Consider the following 18,452-nt stretch of genomic DNA (forward strand, 5'->3'; position numbering starts at 1 on the left):
GGGATGTGAAATACGGTCAGTGTGGACATGAACACGTGCATAGAAGTGCAACAGGGGATGGCTGAGCAATGAGCCAAGTGGGTCAGTACTTAGTCAGAGCACAGAGTTGCGGTGGGTGGGACAGCAAGTATGTGTCATCCTCCATTGTCCAATAGCTATCGATCTCTGCATGTTCTAAGGCCCCTTAGTAAACCACTGTGACATCCTGATGTCCCAGGGGACGAAACATTTGCAACTGTTGGAAATGTGATAGAACAAGAAATGTGCAGTCAGTATGTACCATCAGCTGCATAGATTGTGAAAGAGCAGCCATCGTTCTATTCTGTGACTGGATAAAAATTGTAGCTCTTTTAATTTAACTTAATTTTATGGCTGCATACCAAGCATAAGGACGTTCCCTGGCCAGGGATTGAAGCTGAGCCACAGCTGGGGACAGAACCCGGACCTCGACAGTGACGTGGGCTACTGCAGTCCGGTTCTTAACCCACTGTGCCATGGCGGGAACTCCTGCAAATCTTTTTAAAGATAGAAACTCGAGCTTAAGAGAGACCCTGGGCACCATTTCCTGCAGTACGTGGCCAGGTCACGTTTTGCCACCCTCTCTCCCTCGGCCACTCCACCTCCCCGGCCCCATCTTCTGCCCCTGGGCCACGGGCCACGGGTTCTGGAGAGCAGAGCAGTTTGGTGAGATTTTGTTCAAACATTGTAGGCTTCTTGTCTTTCTTACTATTATAATAGCAAGGCAGTAGAAATAGGAAGAAAAAGGGAGGGTGGGACTACGGGTAGTAGAACTAATAGCAAACTGGACTTTCTTTTCTTTCCTTTTTTTTTTCGGGTCTTTCTAGGCTATGAATGAAATGTTCATGAACAACAAAAAAGTTGCCTATGAAGTACATTAAAATGTAAAAATATGAATCCAGAGGAAGTATCTCCATAGAATGAGAATATTTTATCATTAACCTTTCTTGGGTCCAAAATTCATCAAAGTAGTTTAAAATTGTGTAGTTTTTATATCACAGTGTTTATGAATACACTACATAAAAATATGAGTAGTAAGGCAAGATATGTTGTTCCAGTGTCATTTTTCTTTTGTTGATTCTTTAATTTTTTTCCTTTTATTGTTTTCGCTTAACAAGAGTCTTGCTTTAATTAAGAAAAGCCAATGTCTGGCAACTACCTGGTAGAATCACAAGGCCAAAGAGATGAGACTGTAGGCGTGACAGAAGGATCCTGATGTCTGCTATCCTCATTTCACTAGAAAATATCACGCATTTAACTTTATTCATAAATGCAAAGTTTCCTTTTTGATAGTATGCCTTATTTTACACCTTCCTTTTAGAATTACCTGGGTTCCCACAGTCCTCCTAAATCTGCAATATTATCATTATATTACACCAAATTAAAATAAAGATCTGCAAAAGATAAAAGTAGCTTCTTTTCTTTTTTTTTGTCTTTTTGCCTTTTCTAGGGCCGTTCCCACGGCGTATGGAGGTTCCCAGGCTAGGGGTCGAATCGGAGATGCAGCCACCGGCCTACACTAGAGCCACAGCAACTCGGGATCCGAGCTGCGTCTGCAACTTACACCGGATCCTCAACCCACTCAGCAAGGCCAGGGATCGAACCCGCAACCTCATGGTTCCTAGTCGGTTTCGTTAACCACTGCGCCACGACGGGAACTCCAGCTTCTTTTCTTGTCTTCTGTGTCTGCTGTTCCTTTCAGTTGACTCAGCTGTCAGCTGTGGCCCAGAGCAGCTCTGAACACATGGTCATATGACCCATTAGCATTTACACAAAGCCTGCATCTCAGCCATTAACACATTCACTCAAACATTTAAACCTTTAAAGACCCGCCTTGTAGGGTTGGTTTGTGCTCATAGAATGAGCCACCTGTGGGGCACCAATAAACATAGCTAATATCTTAATAGATAAATATGCTTAAGTGTATTTAGTTTTGTTTTTGATTTGGTTCCCCCCCCCCCCTCGCCCTGCCTCCAAATTGTCTTTGAGTTGGTGTGAAAATCATCTTCGCCAAAGTGGAAGGGAAATGAGAAGCATTTGGGTTTAGGGGAATGAGTTTACATTCTGCGTTTGGATGAACTGTAGAAGTCTGTGATGTGAAGAAAATGTCATAGTAATTGTGCTCCTTAAAATGATAGACAAAGCAAATATAACTGGAGCAGACAATACTTTAGTGTAGATTCATGTAGCAGAGTTTGGCTTAAACCAATATTTGTTGCTCCTTTTTAGATGCTTCAAAGACAGCAATCTAGGCAATGTATTTTGATGCATCACTAACTTTCTTCACAACTTTTAAAAAATTTTGGTTAATTGAATCACTGTTTCAAAACCACTGAGTACTGATACTGTGCCAGACAATATTTACTGCGCTACTCCGTATTCTTGTTTTTTAACTCAGTCTTTTCTCACTCTCCTCTTCCTCCTTTTCCTTCTATCTCTGAGACCTCTTACTTTTTAAAATTTTTTAATTAAAAAAAAATTTTAGGAGTTCCTGTCGTGGCGCAGTGGTTAACGAATCTGACTAGGAACCATGAGGTTTCGGGTTCGATCCCTGGCCTTGCTCCGTGGTTGAAGGATCTGGTGTTGCTGTGAGCTGTGGTGTAGGCCGGCGACTACAGCTCCTATTCGACCCCTAGCCTGGGAACCTCAATATGCCACAGGAAGTGGTCCTAGAAAAGGAAAAAAGACCAAAAAAAAAAAAAATTTTTTTTTAATGGCCACACCTACAACATATGGAAGTTCCCAGGATCCTTTTAACCCACTGATCCAGGCTGGAGATCAAACCTGTGCCTCTGCAGCCACGCAAGCTGCTGCAGTTGGATTCTTAACCAACTGTACCACAGAGGGAACTCCCTGAGAACGCTTAAATTTTCCTCCTCAGATTTGTCTTGAATTTTTCCTTTAGTTTTCCTTCATTATATGGATGTGAAAATTTCCCACAAAATCTATTTTCCTCCCTGTTTCAACCCTCTTAGGAATAAATGTCCTTTGATTGAAAAGTCGAAAATATCCACGAATTTTAAACGTAAGTATAATTATGTAAATATATAACAATGTTGTTTCTTTAGTGGTTATGAAATACTGAACTTGGTCACTGATTTGTTTATTTGGTATGTGTCCTTGCTTTTCAGGGAATTTCTGTCCACTTTCAGAACCACCTTACATTTCCTATTCGAAGAACTAACAGAAGCAAAGCAGCTCAGCTAAGAGTGAAATAATTTCAGCGACTATGAAAATTTGCAGAAAAGTGTGGCCAACAGAAAGTGTTCATTCTCTGTGTTTACATTGGCACCGATCTTAAAGGCATGGCATTAACTCAACATAAAGCTATGCTTTTTATTTTTTAATTAATTATTCTCTATTTTTAATTTTTTTTTTAGGGCTGCACTTGCAGCATATGAAAGTTCCCAGGCTAAGTGTCAAATCGGAGCTGCAGCTGCCGGCCTGTGCCACAGCCACAGAAACATCAGATCTGAGCCAATTCTGTGACCTACACCACAGCTCATGCAACACTGGATCCTTAACCCAGTAAGTGAGGTCAGGGATTGAACCCACACCCTCATGGATACTAGCAGAGTTTGTTATTGCTGAGCCACAACAGGAACTCCAAAGCTATGCTTTTTTTTTTTTTTTTTCCTTCTCTTTTTTAGGGCCACACTTGTAGCATATGCAAGTTCTCAGATTAGGGGTCAGATCAAAGCTACAGCTGCCAGCTTATACCACAGCCACTGCAATGGGATCCAAGCCGCGTCTGTGACCTACACCACAGCTCATGGCAACGCCAGATCCTTAACACACTGAGCAAGGCCAGGGATTGAATCTGAATCCTCATGGATACCAGTCGAGTTCGTTACTGCTGAGCCACAAAAACAAGTCAAGTTCAAGGGCATCCTGTTTATAACCGGTCATGTTCCAGGCCTATAAAATATTTGCAGAAACAATCCAAAATGGCATATAAGTTAAAGCTCACTCTGGGCAGCTTAAATTTACACAATCATCCTGGGACTTGCTCATCCCATCACATCAGGACACACGACCTCATGATCAAGTGCAATTCACATCTCACGATTCTAGGAATCAATGTACATGGATACAGTTATATTATTATTAAATCCAATTGCTTTGCAATTAACCCGATATGACACCAATACAAATGATTCAAATAACGAGCCTCATGTTTCACAGGAGACAATCAATAAAGTGAGATCACAGCTACTGACAATGCCAGCAATTTGGCTTGTTACTATAGTACTACATTTTTCTCAGGTAGAGGTTGCTGTTCCCCTGTTGAATCACAGCAATCATAACTTTCAACTATTGGCAGTGCCCATGCCTCATAAAGGCATAACATTCAAATATGTTTGGCCATTCCGAACCCATCTTTGCTGAGTCATGAGAAGTTACAATCAATCCGGGATGCAATAAATCACAAATTTTCCTTCTTTGCTCCCAAAATGGAATTAGAGCTTTTTTCCCCAGGAAAGACTCCTTATGGGTGGAAAAAAAAAAAAGTTGCCTTTGTTGATAGATAGCATATGTTCTTAGGAGAAAAGCAATTCTTACTCTTCCCCTTGCACAAATGTTTTCCAATCAGCTGACTGAAAGCAAAACCAAATCATAATAGCATCTTTCCTTGTTATTATTATTATTCTGTAGCTTTCTTATGTCCGTTTTAATTAAGTAAAAGCACCTCACAGTTACAACCCTGATCTAAACCAAAGTTTTTCGGAAATGTTACAACCCTCTTATCATCTCACTCTGTTTTGGCAGATGTTGCCAGTGTGTGTCTGACAGGCAGCTCGGAGTAGAGAATCACCTTCCTGAGGGCAAGGACTGTGTGTCCCTGGAATCTAGCGGACCTGTGCACAGACAGGTGTTTGTTGACAGCCCATTCACATATTGCCTGGTTTAAGACCTCGTGACTCCTTATTTTAAGTGTACTGAACTTGACCTTATGGAATATTTAGGACAGGCACGGACCGAAAAAATTGTATTTTTTCCATGTCTCTCTTTATATACTTGTTTCTAAACAGAGACCCGTCAGGTCAGGGTATGTTTCCATGATGCCATTTTCATCTCCTGAAGCGAGGCGAACAGATCACTAAGTATGCGAAACGTCTCTCTCTTTAAACAACCAGTGCCGATGATGGAAAACAATGACTTATATTTAATACTCTAAGCGGAGTCTGTTCTCCATGAATCATACTGTATACAGAACAGTGATGAAAACGTTCAGTGTTAAATTTCTCCCTGGCCAGGGAGGAAACCATGGAGGTGAATCACAATTTTAGTGATGACTGTCCTGAGGAAGCTAAATCGGGAAGCCGCAGGTTAAAAAAGGACTGGGGAGTGAACCCTTCCCAGGAAGGCAACGGTCATCACCTCCGAGAAGGCAGCAGACGCCCCCTTCCGCCGCTTACACCCAGGCAAGAGTCTGCGGAAGAGTTCCTGGAGAGAAACTCTGAAAGCAGAGGAAACCAAACCCAAGGTACACGTAGAGTTTCCCAGGGACTGGGGAAAAGAAACAGGGCTTCTTGTTGAGGGGAGATAAATGGCTGCCTGTTTGAGGAACACAACTGCACGCACTCACTCCTGTGAAAGAAATTCTTTTAAGAGCAATTGGATTAGAGATGGAGATTTACATGGATGGGTTTAAAGAGGAGGAGCGTGTAAGAGACAGACAAGATGTACATCCATCATTTGCTGCAGTACTGTTAACAGTGCTGGCGACTTAGGATACGTGTTAAGTGGGAAAATGGGCCACTAAACTATAATTAAAGTATGATTACAATTACGTTAAATACGCGTGCTATGGACAAAGACTGACCAGGAATCCAGAGAAATTAACATAGTTATTGTGTTAATGTTAATGTAGTGATGTTGTTTGTTTGCTGCTGTTTAAATTGTGTGGGTGTGAATGTGAGGGCCGGGGTGGGGAAAGACTCTGGGTTGAGTGTGTTAGTAGGACAGCGACACAAAGAATCAGTAAGCCGGAGTTTAGGGTTCACAAGCCACACCAGCTGTGGACTTAACCTCTCCGAGTGTCAGTGTCTTTATATAGACCGTGGGGATAACAGCACCTGCCCTGCACTAATGGGGCAGTGAAAACACTCTGTAAATGGAAACTATTGTAGGAGATCATGTGAGGGATTAAGGTCAGAGTGCTGTATAGACCAGAGGCTTCAACAGTCCAGAACTGAAAAAGTCATCCTGAATTTTTTATCTTAGCAGTCATAAGGGATCTGGACAGCGTGTTAAATCTTAACTACACATGCACAAATTACAATCACTTACTGGGCACCTACTAACTGTTTTACTAACCAGGTTTCCCAATATCACTTACAGAATAATCCATTTTTCTTCCATTTGAAATGATCTGAAATGCTCCCTTTATCACATGCTTGGGTTTATTTCTGAACTCTACTGTCTCTCTGTTTACCATTGTAACTTTATAACTGTGGTAGCTTTATAATGTTTAAAATTCAGTTGGGCAAGTTTTTTTTTTTTGAAACATCACTTGAAAATTTATTAGATTCAAAGCATTTCGTCAATATATATATTATTTCAGTCCTCACAATAATTCTTTTTTTTCCAGCTCTATTGAGATATAATTGACATATAACATTGTATCAGTTTAAGGTATACAAGGTGATAATTTATGTATATATTACAAAACAATTGCCACAATCAACACATCTATCATCTCACAAAGTTACCGTGTGTGTGTGTGTGTGTGTGTGTGTGTGTGTGTGTGTGTGTGTGTTTTGAGAATGATGGTTGGGCAACTTTTTATAGTTTTTTTTCTCTCTGTCTCTTTTTTTTTTCTTGGTCATTTTAGGGCTGCACCCTTGGCATATGGAGGTTCCCAGGCTAGGAGTCTAATCGGAGCTGTTGCTGCCGGCCTACACCACAGCCACAGCAACACTAGATCTGAGCCGCGTCTGTGACCTACATCAGAGCTCCAGCAACACCGGATCCTTAACCCACTGAGCGAGGCCAGGGATCCAACCTGTGTCCTCATGGATGCTATTTGGGTTCACTAACTGCTGAGCTGTGATGGGAGCTCTGGTTTTTTTCTTTTTTAAATAGTATCCAGGGTAGAGTGGGAGCTATTAAAGAGGATAACTAAGCTCGGGCCCAAAGAAGTAAGTAACCAGCCCAAAGGTGCAGGGTGGTATAGCATAGTCTTAGAAGAGACTTTGGAATCAGAGAATGGTTTACTGGGCTCAAACCTGGTTTATTACTTACCATCTGGGTGACATAACATACATTGCTTAATCTCTCTCATCTCTTTCTTCACCTGTAAATTGAAGATAACACCACCTACCTTAGAGTGTTGTGCTGTGGATTAAATTACAATAGGAATGTGAACTTCCCTAATACCACGCCTGGCACGCAGCCCTCCTTTGTAGGCACTCCTAGTGGTGAGGACATGGCTTCTTTTTCTTAGATTTTCTGGCATCTGCAAAAAGAAGCAAAAGAGCCAGGAATTATCACCAACTTCTACACAGCACTCCGAAGGCTAGTTTCATTGTACAGAGATATATGATGACTGCATAGTAAGGACACATACATATTTGCTGCTCCAGGACTATGGCAAAGCAGGAGACACCATGTACCATTTAATCCGTAAAGTACACTGTCTTGCTGCAGCCAAGCACATGGGATGTCACACAGATAAGGATGCCAGGCAGTACGTTCTTGTCAGACCCTGAGGGGAGGCGAGTGCAGGAGAGAGGGACACTGCCATGGGCGATGGGAATGGGGAGAATAATGGGGCCTCTCTTCTCTCTTCTGCTATGACAAGTTTGGATTTTAAGTGATTTAGGGGCAGAGATCATATTTATTATTCCCCTTTTGTAATTTCTAGATTATTGGATGATATTTACAATACTTAATGATCAGAGTGAAGAACTGTCACATAGGGCCTTGTAGTGACCCCCTGTCTCTGAGAGTAACCAGGACCACTTTTGTGGGAAGCTGCTTTCTTCTCTCCCTTGGAAGCAATGGATGGAGTCTGATTAGAGTTAATTTTAATAAAGACCTGACATGATGTGCTAGGATCTTGGGCATTCAAATGAAGTAGAGCTGGCCAGCCAGCTTGGATAAAAATAATCTCAATTCCCCCTCACTACTGGCTTAAGAACAAGTCAAGTCCAGTTAAAAAAGTATTTGCTTATTGAGTGATTTTTGTGTATAGCACTATAAAAAGGTTTACAAAAGAAGGACTCTGTCTGACATTCACTGTCTGAATTGGACAGACAAGAAATAAAATAATAATAGGCACCATCTGTTGAGCCCCTGAATTATACTGTGCTGAGTTCTGTGTTCAGCATCCATTATCTCTAATTCATGAATGCTTCCCACAAATGTTTCTTGAGTACCTATTATGTGCCAGGCATTCTGATTGCTGGGAACACCTCAGGCCTGAAGGAAGAAGAGGTCCCTGCCTTGAGAGAACCCACATTCTAGTGTCAGAAGCAAGGTCAGCCCACATTATGAAGTGCAGCAAAGCAGGGTGGCAGGATGGGGAGGGATTTGGGTGTATGTGGGACATATTTTAGGGCAGGCCTCTCCGACAGACTGAGCTATGTCCAGCGGGGAAGGGGTGTCCCAGGCAGAGAGAAGAGCGAGTGTACAGGTGCCTAGGTGAGATGCGTGTGGCATAGGTCCTGAGGCCAGTGTGGCTGGACTGGGCTGAGGGAGAAGGAGAAGCAGAAGCAGCAGGAGACACAGGCAAATGATAAGCATTTCAGGCTTTGTTCTGAGGACAATGGGAAGCTCTCAGGAAATTTTGGGCAGAGGAGTGTTACCTGGAAACAGACCCTGAGATGGAGATCAGCAGGCGGGAGACAGACTGTCTCATGACTGTAAGAGCACGAGACACGCAGGACTGGGTGATGGCAAAAACCTCAGGGGACCCTGCTGGAAGCTACGGGGTTGGGGCGACCCTGCAGAGTGTTCCCAAGTTGAGGCAAAGGGCCAGACCTGGGAAGCTGGCATCAGTTCTGCCTCTCAAAAGGGGTTACAAACTTTGGGTGAAGCCGCTTCCTTTAGGGCAGTGCCTGAGGAGGTTTGCCTCCGCAGATGACCAGCAGGCACCAGCCCAGCATCTGAGGCATTGACACCTCAGTCCTGGAGGGGAATCTCGGTGGCACACCTGAGGGTCACTACAAATCTGCTTATGTTTTATTTCTCATAACAATTCTCCAAGTTAGGTATTTCTGTGTTCTTTCTGAGATGCAGGGAGTTTAAGAAACTTGTTTAAGCTCACCCATCTGGCAGATGTCAGATCCAAACTTAGGTCCCTCTGAGTCCAAAGACCAGGTACTTTAAAAAATGTGGTTAAAACATATGTACACACATTTTAGCCATTTCCCCCCTTTTCTGGCCTCTCCATGGCATATGGAGTTCCCGGGGCCAGGGATCAGATCCAAGCCTCAGTTGCAACCTAACCTGCAGCTGTGGCAATGCTGGATCCCTAACCCACTGTGTCGGGTCGGGGATCAAACCTTTGTCCCAGCTCTCTAGAGCTGCCGCCGCCTAACCTGTTGCGCCACAGTGGGAACTCGTCATTTTAGCCATTTTTAAGTGTACAATCCGGTGGCATTAAGAACAATTAATATTGTGTAACCATCCCTGCCATCCATCTCTAGAACTCTTTTCATCTTCTTCTAAGTACCTTATGTAAGTGGGATCACACAATACTTGTCACTTGTGACTGGCTTATTTCACCTAGCATAAGGATTTCAAAGTTCACCCATGGTGTAACATGTGTCAGAAATTTCCTTTTTTTCAGACGGAAAGCCCTCCTTAGTATGTACAGACTACATTTCGTTTATCTAGTCTTCTGCTGATAGGCATATGCGTTTGCTGTTTCCACTTCCTAGCTATTGTGAATAATGCTGGGGATGCTGGTAAACAAATACCTGTTTGAATCCCTGCTTTCAATTCTTTTGGGTACATACCCAGAAATGGAATTACGAGATTATATGGTAATTCTATTTTTAATTTTTGAGGAATTGCCATACTGTTTTCCACAACAGTTGCACCATTGTACATTCCCAACAGCATTGCACAAGAGTTCCAATTTCTCCACATTCTTGCCAACACCGCCTTTTTCTTCTTTCCTTTCTTTCTTTTTTCCTTTCCTTTCCTTCCTTTTCCTTTTCCTCCCTCCCTTCTGTCCTTCTTTCCATCCTAATGGGTATGAAGTGGCATCCATTGTGGTTTGAAGACCATGCATTTTTCATGCTGCCATGCTGTCTCTCAGAAAGGAATCCAAGATTGCCAGCATGCATCCAACTCCAACTTTCCATTTGCGGATGGAAATGGTGACAATACTAGGTTAAATCCCAAACTCAAGTTAATTTCCCTGGGTTAACAGTGAGCTACAGCAGAGCAATTCTCAATATCCCCCAAGTCACCCAGACATCTAAAGAACAGGATAAAATTTGGCACTGTGTAAGAGTTAATCTTTAAAGGTTTTGCTCAAGGACCTTAAAATAGTTTAGGAAACTGTCTTCTTTGCACATTAAAGATTAATATTTATAATTTTATCATAAATTTAAACAGGTGCAAAGAATATAATTTGTAGCATATTGTAAATATTGACATTTTAAAATAAAATGGTTTCATTGGTTTTAAATGTATCCAAATGGAATCTAAATCATCCATTTCAGAAATACACAAACAAGCTCATCTTTTTTTTATTACTCAAATGAATTTATCAACAAACAAGCTCATCTTTACCAAGCAAAAATTATATCGTTTTGTTTTCTCTTTGAAATTTTATTTCCATTCTACTTTTCCTTCAAAATTTTATGCTAATGTAACATATTTATGCTTGCACCTCTTTTACTGAGTAGTCCATCATACTTTTATCTATCGAACATTTGTATAAAAGTTAAAATGTATATACACTTTAGAATTCCTGTGACCATAGGGTCTAAGTAATTTCTGGATTGAGTTACCATTACAATTATTAGTATTGCACAATTGATCAAAACAATTTAAATGAATAGAACACTTTGATAAATGTTAACATAAAAGTAAAGTTTTATTGGATATTCTCATTTCTTAATAAGATGGATGATACTATCTTTATTCAAACACAATATGTAGTATAGATAAATACTACATATTGTTAGAATGACAGTGTTTAGCATCCATTCCTTTTCTATTTTTCATTTTTTTAGAGATGCAAAATCTTGTTCGTAAAAAGAAAGAGATGGGAATGGAAAGAGTTTTATTATAAAAATGTCTTCAAAATCTTTGAAACGCCTTCTGACTTCTTTGCCCCGAATCAAATGATAGTTTTAATGATCTGACAACTTCACTATTTTTTCCTTCAGTCTTGTTGAAAGCAGAGTATTGAAAACCACCTGATTTCCAAAGGATTTATCTAATGGGTTATAAGTTGAGTTGTATATCCACCAAAATTCATTATGTTGAAGTCCTAAACAATGCCACCTCCAAATGTGACCTCGTTTGGAAATAATGTTGTGGCAGATATAACTAGTTAAGATGAGGTTATTAGAGTGGACCCTAATCCACTATGACTGGTGTCCTTATAAAAGGGAAATTTGGACATGGACAGATAGCACAGATGGCGGAGGATATCAAGACACTGGGAGAAGCTGGCTGTCCACTAGCCAAGTAGAAAGGCCTGGAATAGAACCTTCCCTCACAGCCTTCAGAAGGAAGGAACCCTGCCCACACCGGGATTAGAACTGCAAAGCACTGCACCTCTGTTGCTGAAGCACTGGTTTGGGGTACTTTGTTACAGCAATGCTAGCAAACTGATACACAGTTCCTAGAGCCATTCACTGACCCTATACTTATGCCACCACCAATATCTTCAACTTTTCCTTTATTTGGTGCCCAGGAGGGTTTTTTAAACTTCAGGGCAATGCATCCTAGGAAGATTGGCAAGAGTGAAAGGGGTGCCGTTCTTTCGTAAAGTGAGGGAAGAGCCATTGCGCAAAGGAGGCAGGGGTATTTAACAAAAAACGTATTGCATTTGAAGACATTTATGCTGCTTTCCTTCAAAATATTCTTGTCTGCAGGCTCCTTTGGAAAGCCTTCCTCAGCCTCAGAGGAGTAAGTGTACCTACTTTGAAGATGACTGGGCTTAACCGTAGAAAACCTACTGAAATTCAGAAATGTGGAAAAACTTCTGTCAGCTGGAGGTGTTGATGACATTTTAATGGAGGATATGACATCTGCTGGCCCTGTGTGCAGAATTTTGACTTGTAGCAAGGAGAAGGAAGGACATTCTAGCCAGGGTGGGAGCGACTTGGGAATGGACTTCTGACTAAACTACTGACTTGGTGGGCCCAGCCTACAGAGGACCTACAGTTATGGGCCCAGGAGCTTGTACTTAGGTGCTAGAGATTTTTGCGTGACCAAGTGGCATGTTGAAAATGATGTTTAGGAAGATCAGCTGGGAGTCAATGTAGAGGATGGGAGGGCATGGGCAGAACTAGGAGGCAGTAAGCAATCCAAGGGTTTGGTCATTAATTCATGGACCAGTGTAAGGGCTTTGGAAATGGACAGGTGGCTTCCTCGTCGATTGTGATGGAAATAGAAATTGCACGCCTGTATTATAGTTAAATCCTGTGCCGCCTGCTTGACGATCTTTTCAGATGGGCTGCCAAGTCCCAGAATGAACTCCCTGTCTTGCCTCCACTTCTGCCATGCCTTCTGCTTTAGTGGAATACTGAACGTCTAGAAAGAGGCGACGCTTTTCAGTTGGTCAAGGAGAGGTACAACAGGGGCAACGCTGGTGTCCTATTGTTTGGGGATCCTTCCATTGTAAGGATGGGATGAGTAAAGGCATGGGGAAGCACTTGGTTGACTATAAAGCACCCTGCAAACGTCAAGCGGGGACTCTTCATTACTGATTACTCTTACTGTCACTCGCTGCTCTTTCTTAGAGGGAGTGAAGAGGTTTCCTGAGTGCCTCATTTAGCATTAGCCTTGAGTAACTGAAATCCAGGTAATAGAGGCTCCATTGTGCCTTGCCTGAGGATTTCACTGGGTTTACATCCCTTTCCAATTGGGAAGGTGCTACCAGACCCCTTGCTGAGCCCCAGTGGGGAGAAGAGCCACTCTTCAAATTCCTTCTGGATCCTGTGAGGTGTCTGGCCTCGTGCCCAAACATCCTCCGAGGGCTGTTCATTTTCTGTCAGAATTGTGAGCCTTCCTGATTATGTAGCAACAGAAACAAAGCAGTTCTATGCTCTGAGAAGCAATACTTTTCTATGGCCACAGGCTCTTCTCACTCCCCAATCTGAGCTGGGGCACGCAGAGCATTAGAACAATCCAGAAACACAACCCTCTTATTTTCTCTCTTATATTAGAGAACACTGTGTTTTTAAGACTCTGAGAGGGTAAGAAACTGGTCTCATACTAGAAGAAATGGGGGGTCACTAGCCTATAGTCATCCCTTAATCACATTCACACGAGTGCCCCTCTATCTGTGACCCTGAGGGTCACTGGAACCTTTCGCTGTTCTTAACCTCCAAAGGACATCTTGGCTGTCCTGGGAGAGACATGACGTAGTGGCCATGTGGCTGCTAACACTACTAGGACTTATCATTTGGTATTTCTTCCAGGGATGTAAAGGCGATTATCAATAACAGTTGAGTGAGTTTTCTTACCTGCAGTGACTCTGCTATCTCTTACTCATGTGTATGCATCTTTACTTGTATGGATGCCATATAAGCTTATCCAATGGTAGAAAGACAACGTGCAAGCAACAATGGACCGCCTTGGTATTGCTGCCTGCTCCTATTTCATAGATGCGGATGCTAAGCCCTCCTGTTGAGATTACAATAATCCCTATCGTTTCCTGTGTACTTCCCAGAGGCCAGACAGAGGGGCCAAGCGCTTTACACATTAACTCATTTTCTCCACCAACCTATGGTGTGGGAATATTCACATCTACATTTTACAGAAGAAGAAATGGAAACCTAGAGAAGTTAAATAATTTTCCCAAGGTCACAAAACAAGTCAGTGGCTGTGTCAGTCAGTGTGAGTTAGTTAGGCTTTGTGACAAACAACCCCCAAACCTGAGGTGCTTACAACGAGAAAGATTTATCCTCACTCACATTCCATGTCTATGGAGGGGGCAGGAGGCTCTGCTTCTCTTCACTCTGGGATTTGGGCAGCTAGAGCAGCCCTTCCTCGGGATTTGCTGGTTGTCGTGGCAGATGGAGAAGAGAACATGGCAGAGGCTCCCTCACTGGTGACACATGTTCCTTCTGTTCATTTTGTTGGCCAGAGTCTGTCACATGGCCACTCCTAACTTCAAATGGACAAGGAAGGACAGTCTTACCATCTGGAAGGGAGAGGAGTTATATCTGCAGGCAGAGTGGGCATCTGAGAGGAAAAATATTTTCTAAAGCCTGTGCTCTGACCTTCTCATGAATGTCTCTACTTGCTGAGCACCTCCTGGGGCTGGGCACAGTGCTAGGAGCTTTAAAGATGTGGTTTCCAGTCCTCAGGACAACCTGAGGGAGACAGTATTATTATCTTCACTTCACAGATGAAGTTCTTTGAGGCCCAGAAAGGTCCTGAAGTAGCTTGAATCAGATGGCACAAGGAAATAGGGTGCCCTGTGCAGCCTTCAGGTCAGCCTGACTCAGGAGACTGCCATGAGGACTTTCTGAGCCACGGATCACTTCACTTTCACAAGAAAAAAGCCATAACATTTTAAACATTTAAAAAAGGTTAAAACTGTAGTTACTCATGTGTTAATTTTCTAATGAAAAAGGTAATAATTGCTCATTGTTAAGATTCAGACACTACTTACAGGTTTGGAGAAAGTGAAAAATCACTAATGATCAAAACATCTAGAGGGAACCCCACTAACATTTTTGATGGGTCCTTCCAGAGGTGCTGACTTATAACTTGCTTCTTCACATAACATGTTTTTCCATACTTATACTTCATTTTTAATGGCTGCATTATATTCTATTGACTGTGTCACAATTTAGTTAGATTCCTTAATGATGTGCAAGATAAATGGCAAAGATTTATCTTGTTTCCAGTCTATCGCTGTCTCTTGCTGTTTTGAGTTCCATTTCTTTCTGAATAGTGATGTCTAACATCTTATCCTATTTTTCTCATCCAGTTCACACCTTCTCAAATGAGAAACTATAATGGTCAAAGATCTTTAATCAAAACACTAGTTTCATTGTTACCTCTTTTCTCTCTCTCTTCCATAAAGACCACCCTCACATGCTATTAAAATGTTTTTGTTCCTACAGTCTCAAGTCAGGGGTTTTCTTTGTCATTTCTTTTTCTTTTCATGTAGTTTGCCTGAAGTTCCCCTATAAACTGCTCTCCTTCTCTTTTGACTTTTTCTTCCTTTTCCTCTTTCTTTCTCTTCCTTTTTTTTCTGTATACCCATACTCCTTATCTTATTTTACATGTTCATGTCCCTATTCTGGATCCCATAAATGAAGCGTTTGTGCTCACGGTTCTCCTGAATTCGAGGCAGCTGCCTTTCTTCCTTTTCTACAGCCCCAAGTTCCCCTGCTCAGATCCACCACATCCCCGCCCACTGCACATCCCTCGATGCTGCCGCTGTTCTCCAATGGAAGGGCCTTTCCTGTCATCTGGGTTTGATCTTCAGAGTTCAGCTTAAATGCTGCTCTTTCAAGAAGCCTTCTTTGGCCCCTTTCTTAGTCAAAACCAGTCGTTCATTCCTCTATGCTTCACAGTGCTTTACTAGGAACTCTGCTAGGAACTTGTTCAGGAAAACATTTATTCAGCGCCTGCAGTATGCTCTGGAGTGCTGGGCCAGTTCGAAAAACTAGTCTTGGCATCCACTGTCTAGGAATCTTCAGCCCCTGGGGAGACAGATGGGTAAGCGCATGATCTCAGCGCCCCCACCTCCCGAGGTGAATGCTGAGGTGGAGGCGGGTGCAGGACAGGCACCAAGAGGAGTAACAGGGCCCGGCCAGCACTGGCTGACTTTTAAATGCTGCCTGTTTTCCCTTAATCGAGGTCAAGATCCATTTTCAAATTCACCAAATTTGTTGATAGTAAGTGTCCGACCTTAATGAACAAATGCCACAGCTGTGCTCAGGGGAAGGAACTAGTGGGTGGACACCAGGCACAGGTCCAAGCCCATTCCCTATATTCCCCGGAATCAGGGTCCTTCTCACATCTTTCTTTCTCCCCAAAATGGACGCACATTCTCCCTCTATTTAGAATAGAAGTAATGACTCTTCCACAAAAGCCTGGAAAATATGACTTTTCCAGAAATGGTTTAGGTCGGTTACAGATCTTCAGCTCCTGGCAACCAACTTTAGGACGGGCTGCGCCCTCACTGGACACGCTCTCTTCGAGGCCCGACAGGGAATCTCTCCGGGGTCCAGCTCACCTGCGCCTCGGCCACAGGCCACGTGCGCGATCCGGGAGAAAAGCCTCCCAGCGCCGCACACCTTGGAGCCGACGCCGCTTCTCCGGCTCTTCCCGCCATCCCGCGCCGCTCCCACCTCCGCGGCCGCCCGACCCCGTCCGCGCCAGATCCGGCCCGGGTTTTGCGGGCCGCCCGCCGCCGCCGCGCTCGCCGGGCAGGGAGCTGGCGCCGCCGAGGCCGCCACGGCCCGGGCGTGGGGGCAGCGCCGCGCCTGCGGGGGTGGCGGGTCCCCGCGCCCCGGCTCCGCGCGCGCCGGGGGCCCTCGCGCTGCCGCCCCGCCCGCAGCCGCCGGGAGCCGGAGGCCGCGCGGCCTCGGACGCAATTCCCCGCCCGAGTCCTCCTCCCGCGGCCGGGAGGGAACATTCCTGCTCTCCCCGCCCGGCCCGCGCCTGTTCCCGCTCCTCCCCCGCCGCGTGTTTTCCGCCCCAGTAAAGATCGTGCCACACAAATAAGCCTCGAATGCCCTTTGCTGAGCGGGCGGGAGGGCATCTAAAGCTGAGCCCGAGTGGGCCATTTTCAGGGCGCGTCTCGGAGCCGCTAAAAGTCTTGTTTTCTCCCTAAAGTGGAAGGTGTGGGGGGCGGGGGCGGGCAAGGGGCCGCTTCCAACTGCTACACACGCTCGAATAGTTGTCAGTAAAATCAAACTGACGTCAGCCCCGGGGAAAAAGATAGGTCTCTTTTGTTCTCCTGTTCTCCCCCCGCCCCCCCACCTCCCCTGCGATCAAAGGCAAAAAACATTTTTTGGAGGTGGGGGAAAGACAAAAAAGGAAAAGAAATTGCAATGCAAAGAGATAGCTTCCATTAGAGCTCCAGCCCGGGCGGAGAGAATGTTTAATGAATGCATCAAGCCTTTTGATCACCCTCGCTCGGTTGGGTTCAGTAGTGCCGGAAGGTTAGCTGCATATCCTGTGGCTGATCTGAAATTCGATCAGCAGAGGGGGCAAAGAAAAGAAAAGCATTTTAATGGGAATCAATAGAGGATCATAGGTCCTGGAAGGAAATACGTGTTGATTAAAAATACCACAAGATTAAAAAATGTTCACGACTGGTTTAAAAAAAGAGAGAGAAGGGAGAGAGAGAGAGAAGAGAGGGGGAGGAGAGGAAAAAACCCTTAGCAATCTATTTTCTGTGTGTGTTGCTGCCAGAGAGGCAGTCAGCAGACCAACAGTTTGTGTAATGCTTCAAGCTACAGCAGGCAAATTTAAAGCTGTATGCTCAGAACAACATAATAAATACTTATTGAAAATGCATTTCTATTTCTAAGCGGGGTTCACTCATGCATTATACAAAACACCTAGGGCTGCAGTATCCAGACACAAGGGGACAAATAAGGTGTACTGTGACTCAAGTTCTTTAAACTCTTGGGCTTTTAACAGTTGAGAGCAAGAGCTTGGTTTTTTTTAAAACATTGAAACCAAACTAATAGCTTTGTAAGATACCACAGACTTATTGTCTGAAACTTTAAAAAGAAGTTGTAATTTAAAAAAAAATCTGAAATCTATGAATGTGAAGAGAAAGGTAGGGTGGGGAATTAACAGTGGTAGATGGCATACTGATTGGGTTACAGAGTGGAAAATTATTGCCTTGTAGGTAGAGAAAGTGATCAATAATGTGATAAAAACGGTTGAGGGTTATATGGCTATTTACCTACTACAGTGGGAAAGGGAAACAGGCCTTTTAAATCCATTCTTTAACACAGGAACACAACTATACACCCTCTCTGCATGGCCTCTTGGAGGAGTCAATAGGGCTTAAATGTTTACAAGTTTAACAAACAAAATTCCTTCCTTATTGTGAGGGAATTCAGCTGGACCGGGTGGTGGACTCTTCCTTTCCATGGTCTCTTCCGTGCTCCTCAACCTGCATTCCTGTCTTCACTCCTACCCAGTTCTTCCTTTTCTTTCAGTCTCTCTGAAGAACAAAAAAGGAGCAAGGAGCATTTTCAGGGCAATTTCCCTTGGATATTTATATATGTAAGAATTTATAGAAATGCTTTCCT

General features: G+C 43.6%; 1 protein-coding gene and 1 long non-coding RNA gene across 10 annotated transcripts in view; one reads left to right on the forward strand and one right to left on the reverse strand.

Moving 5' to 3' along the window:
• Positions 1-18,452, reverse strand: part of LOC110259923 (uncharacterized) — an 85,101-nt gene that overhangs the window by 24,113 nt on the left and 42,536 nt on the right. For 4 of the 5 annotated variants that reach the window (XR_014844190.1, XR_014844188.1, XR_014844194.1 and 1 more), the window contains exon 2: positions 7,346-7,480. Coding sequence is in view for 1 of the 5 variants with exons in the window: in XM_021086565.2 (XP_020942224.2) it covers positions 15,862-15,878; positions 16,415-16,967 (570 nt within the window). In the remaining 4 variants the exon portion in view is untranslated. Of the gene's footprint in view, positions 1-7,345; positions 7,481-15,719; positions 15,879-16,414; positions 17,097-18,452 lie in introns of those variants that run through there. The other variant, XM_021086565.2, reaches the window with a different exon arrangement.
• LOC102161179 (uncharacterized) overlaps positions 5,093-18,452 on the forward strand; it is a 708,589-nt gene continuing 695,229 nt past the window's right edge. The window contains exon 1 of one of the 5 annotated variants that reach the window (XR_014844208.1): positions 5,093-5,506. This is a non-coding gene — a long non-coding RNA (uncharacterized LOC102161179). The remainder of the gene's footprint in view (positions 5,507-18,452) is intronic. The other 4 variants (XR_014844205.1, XR_014844201.1, XR_014844206.1 and 1 more) reach the window with 4 other exon arrangements.

This window comes from Sus scrofa, chromosome 1 (assembly GCF_054392235.1).
Source record: "Sus scrofa isolate SSC_HxYL_T2T_F1_AM1 chromosome 1, Sscrofa_HxYL_maternal_Yorkshire_Landrace_v2.0, whole genome shotgun sequence".
Taxonomy (NCBI): domain Eukaryota; kingdom Metazoa; phylum Chordata; class Mammalia; order Artiodactyla; family Suidae; genus Sus; species Sus scrofa.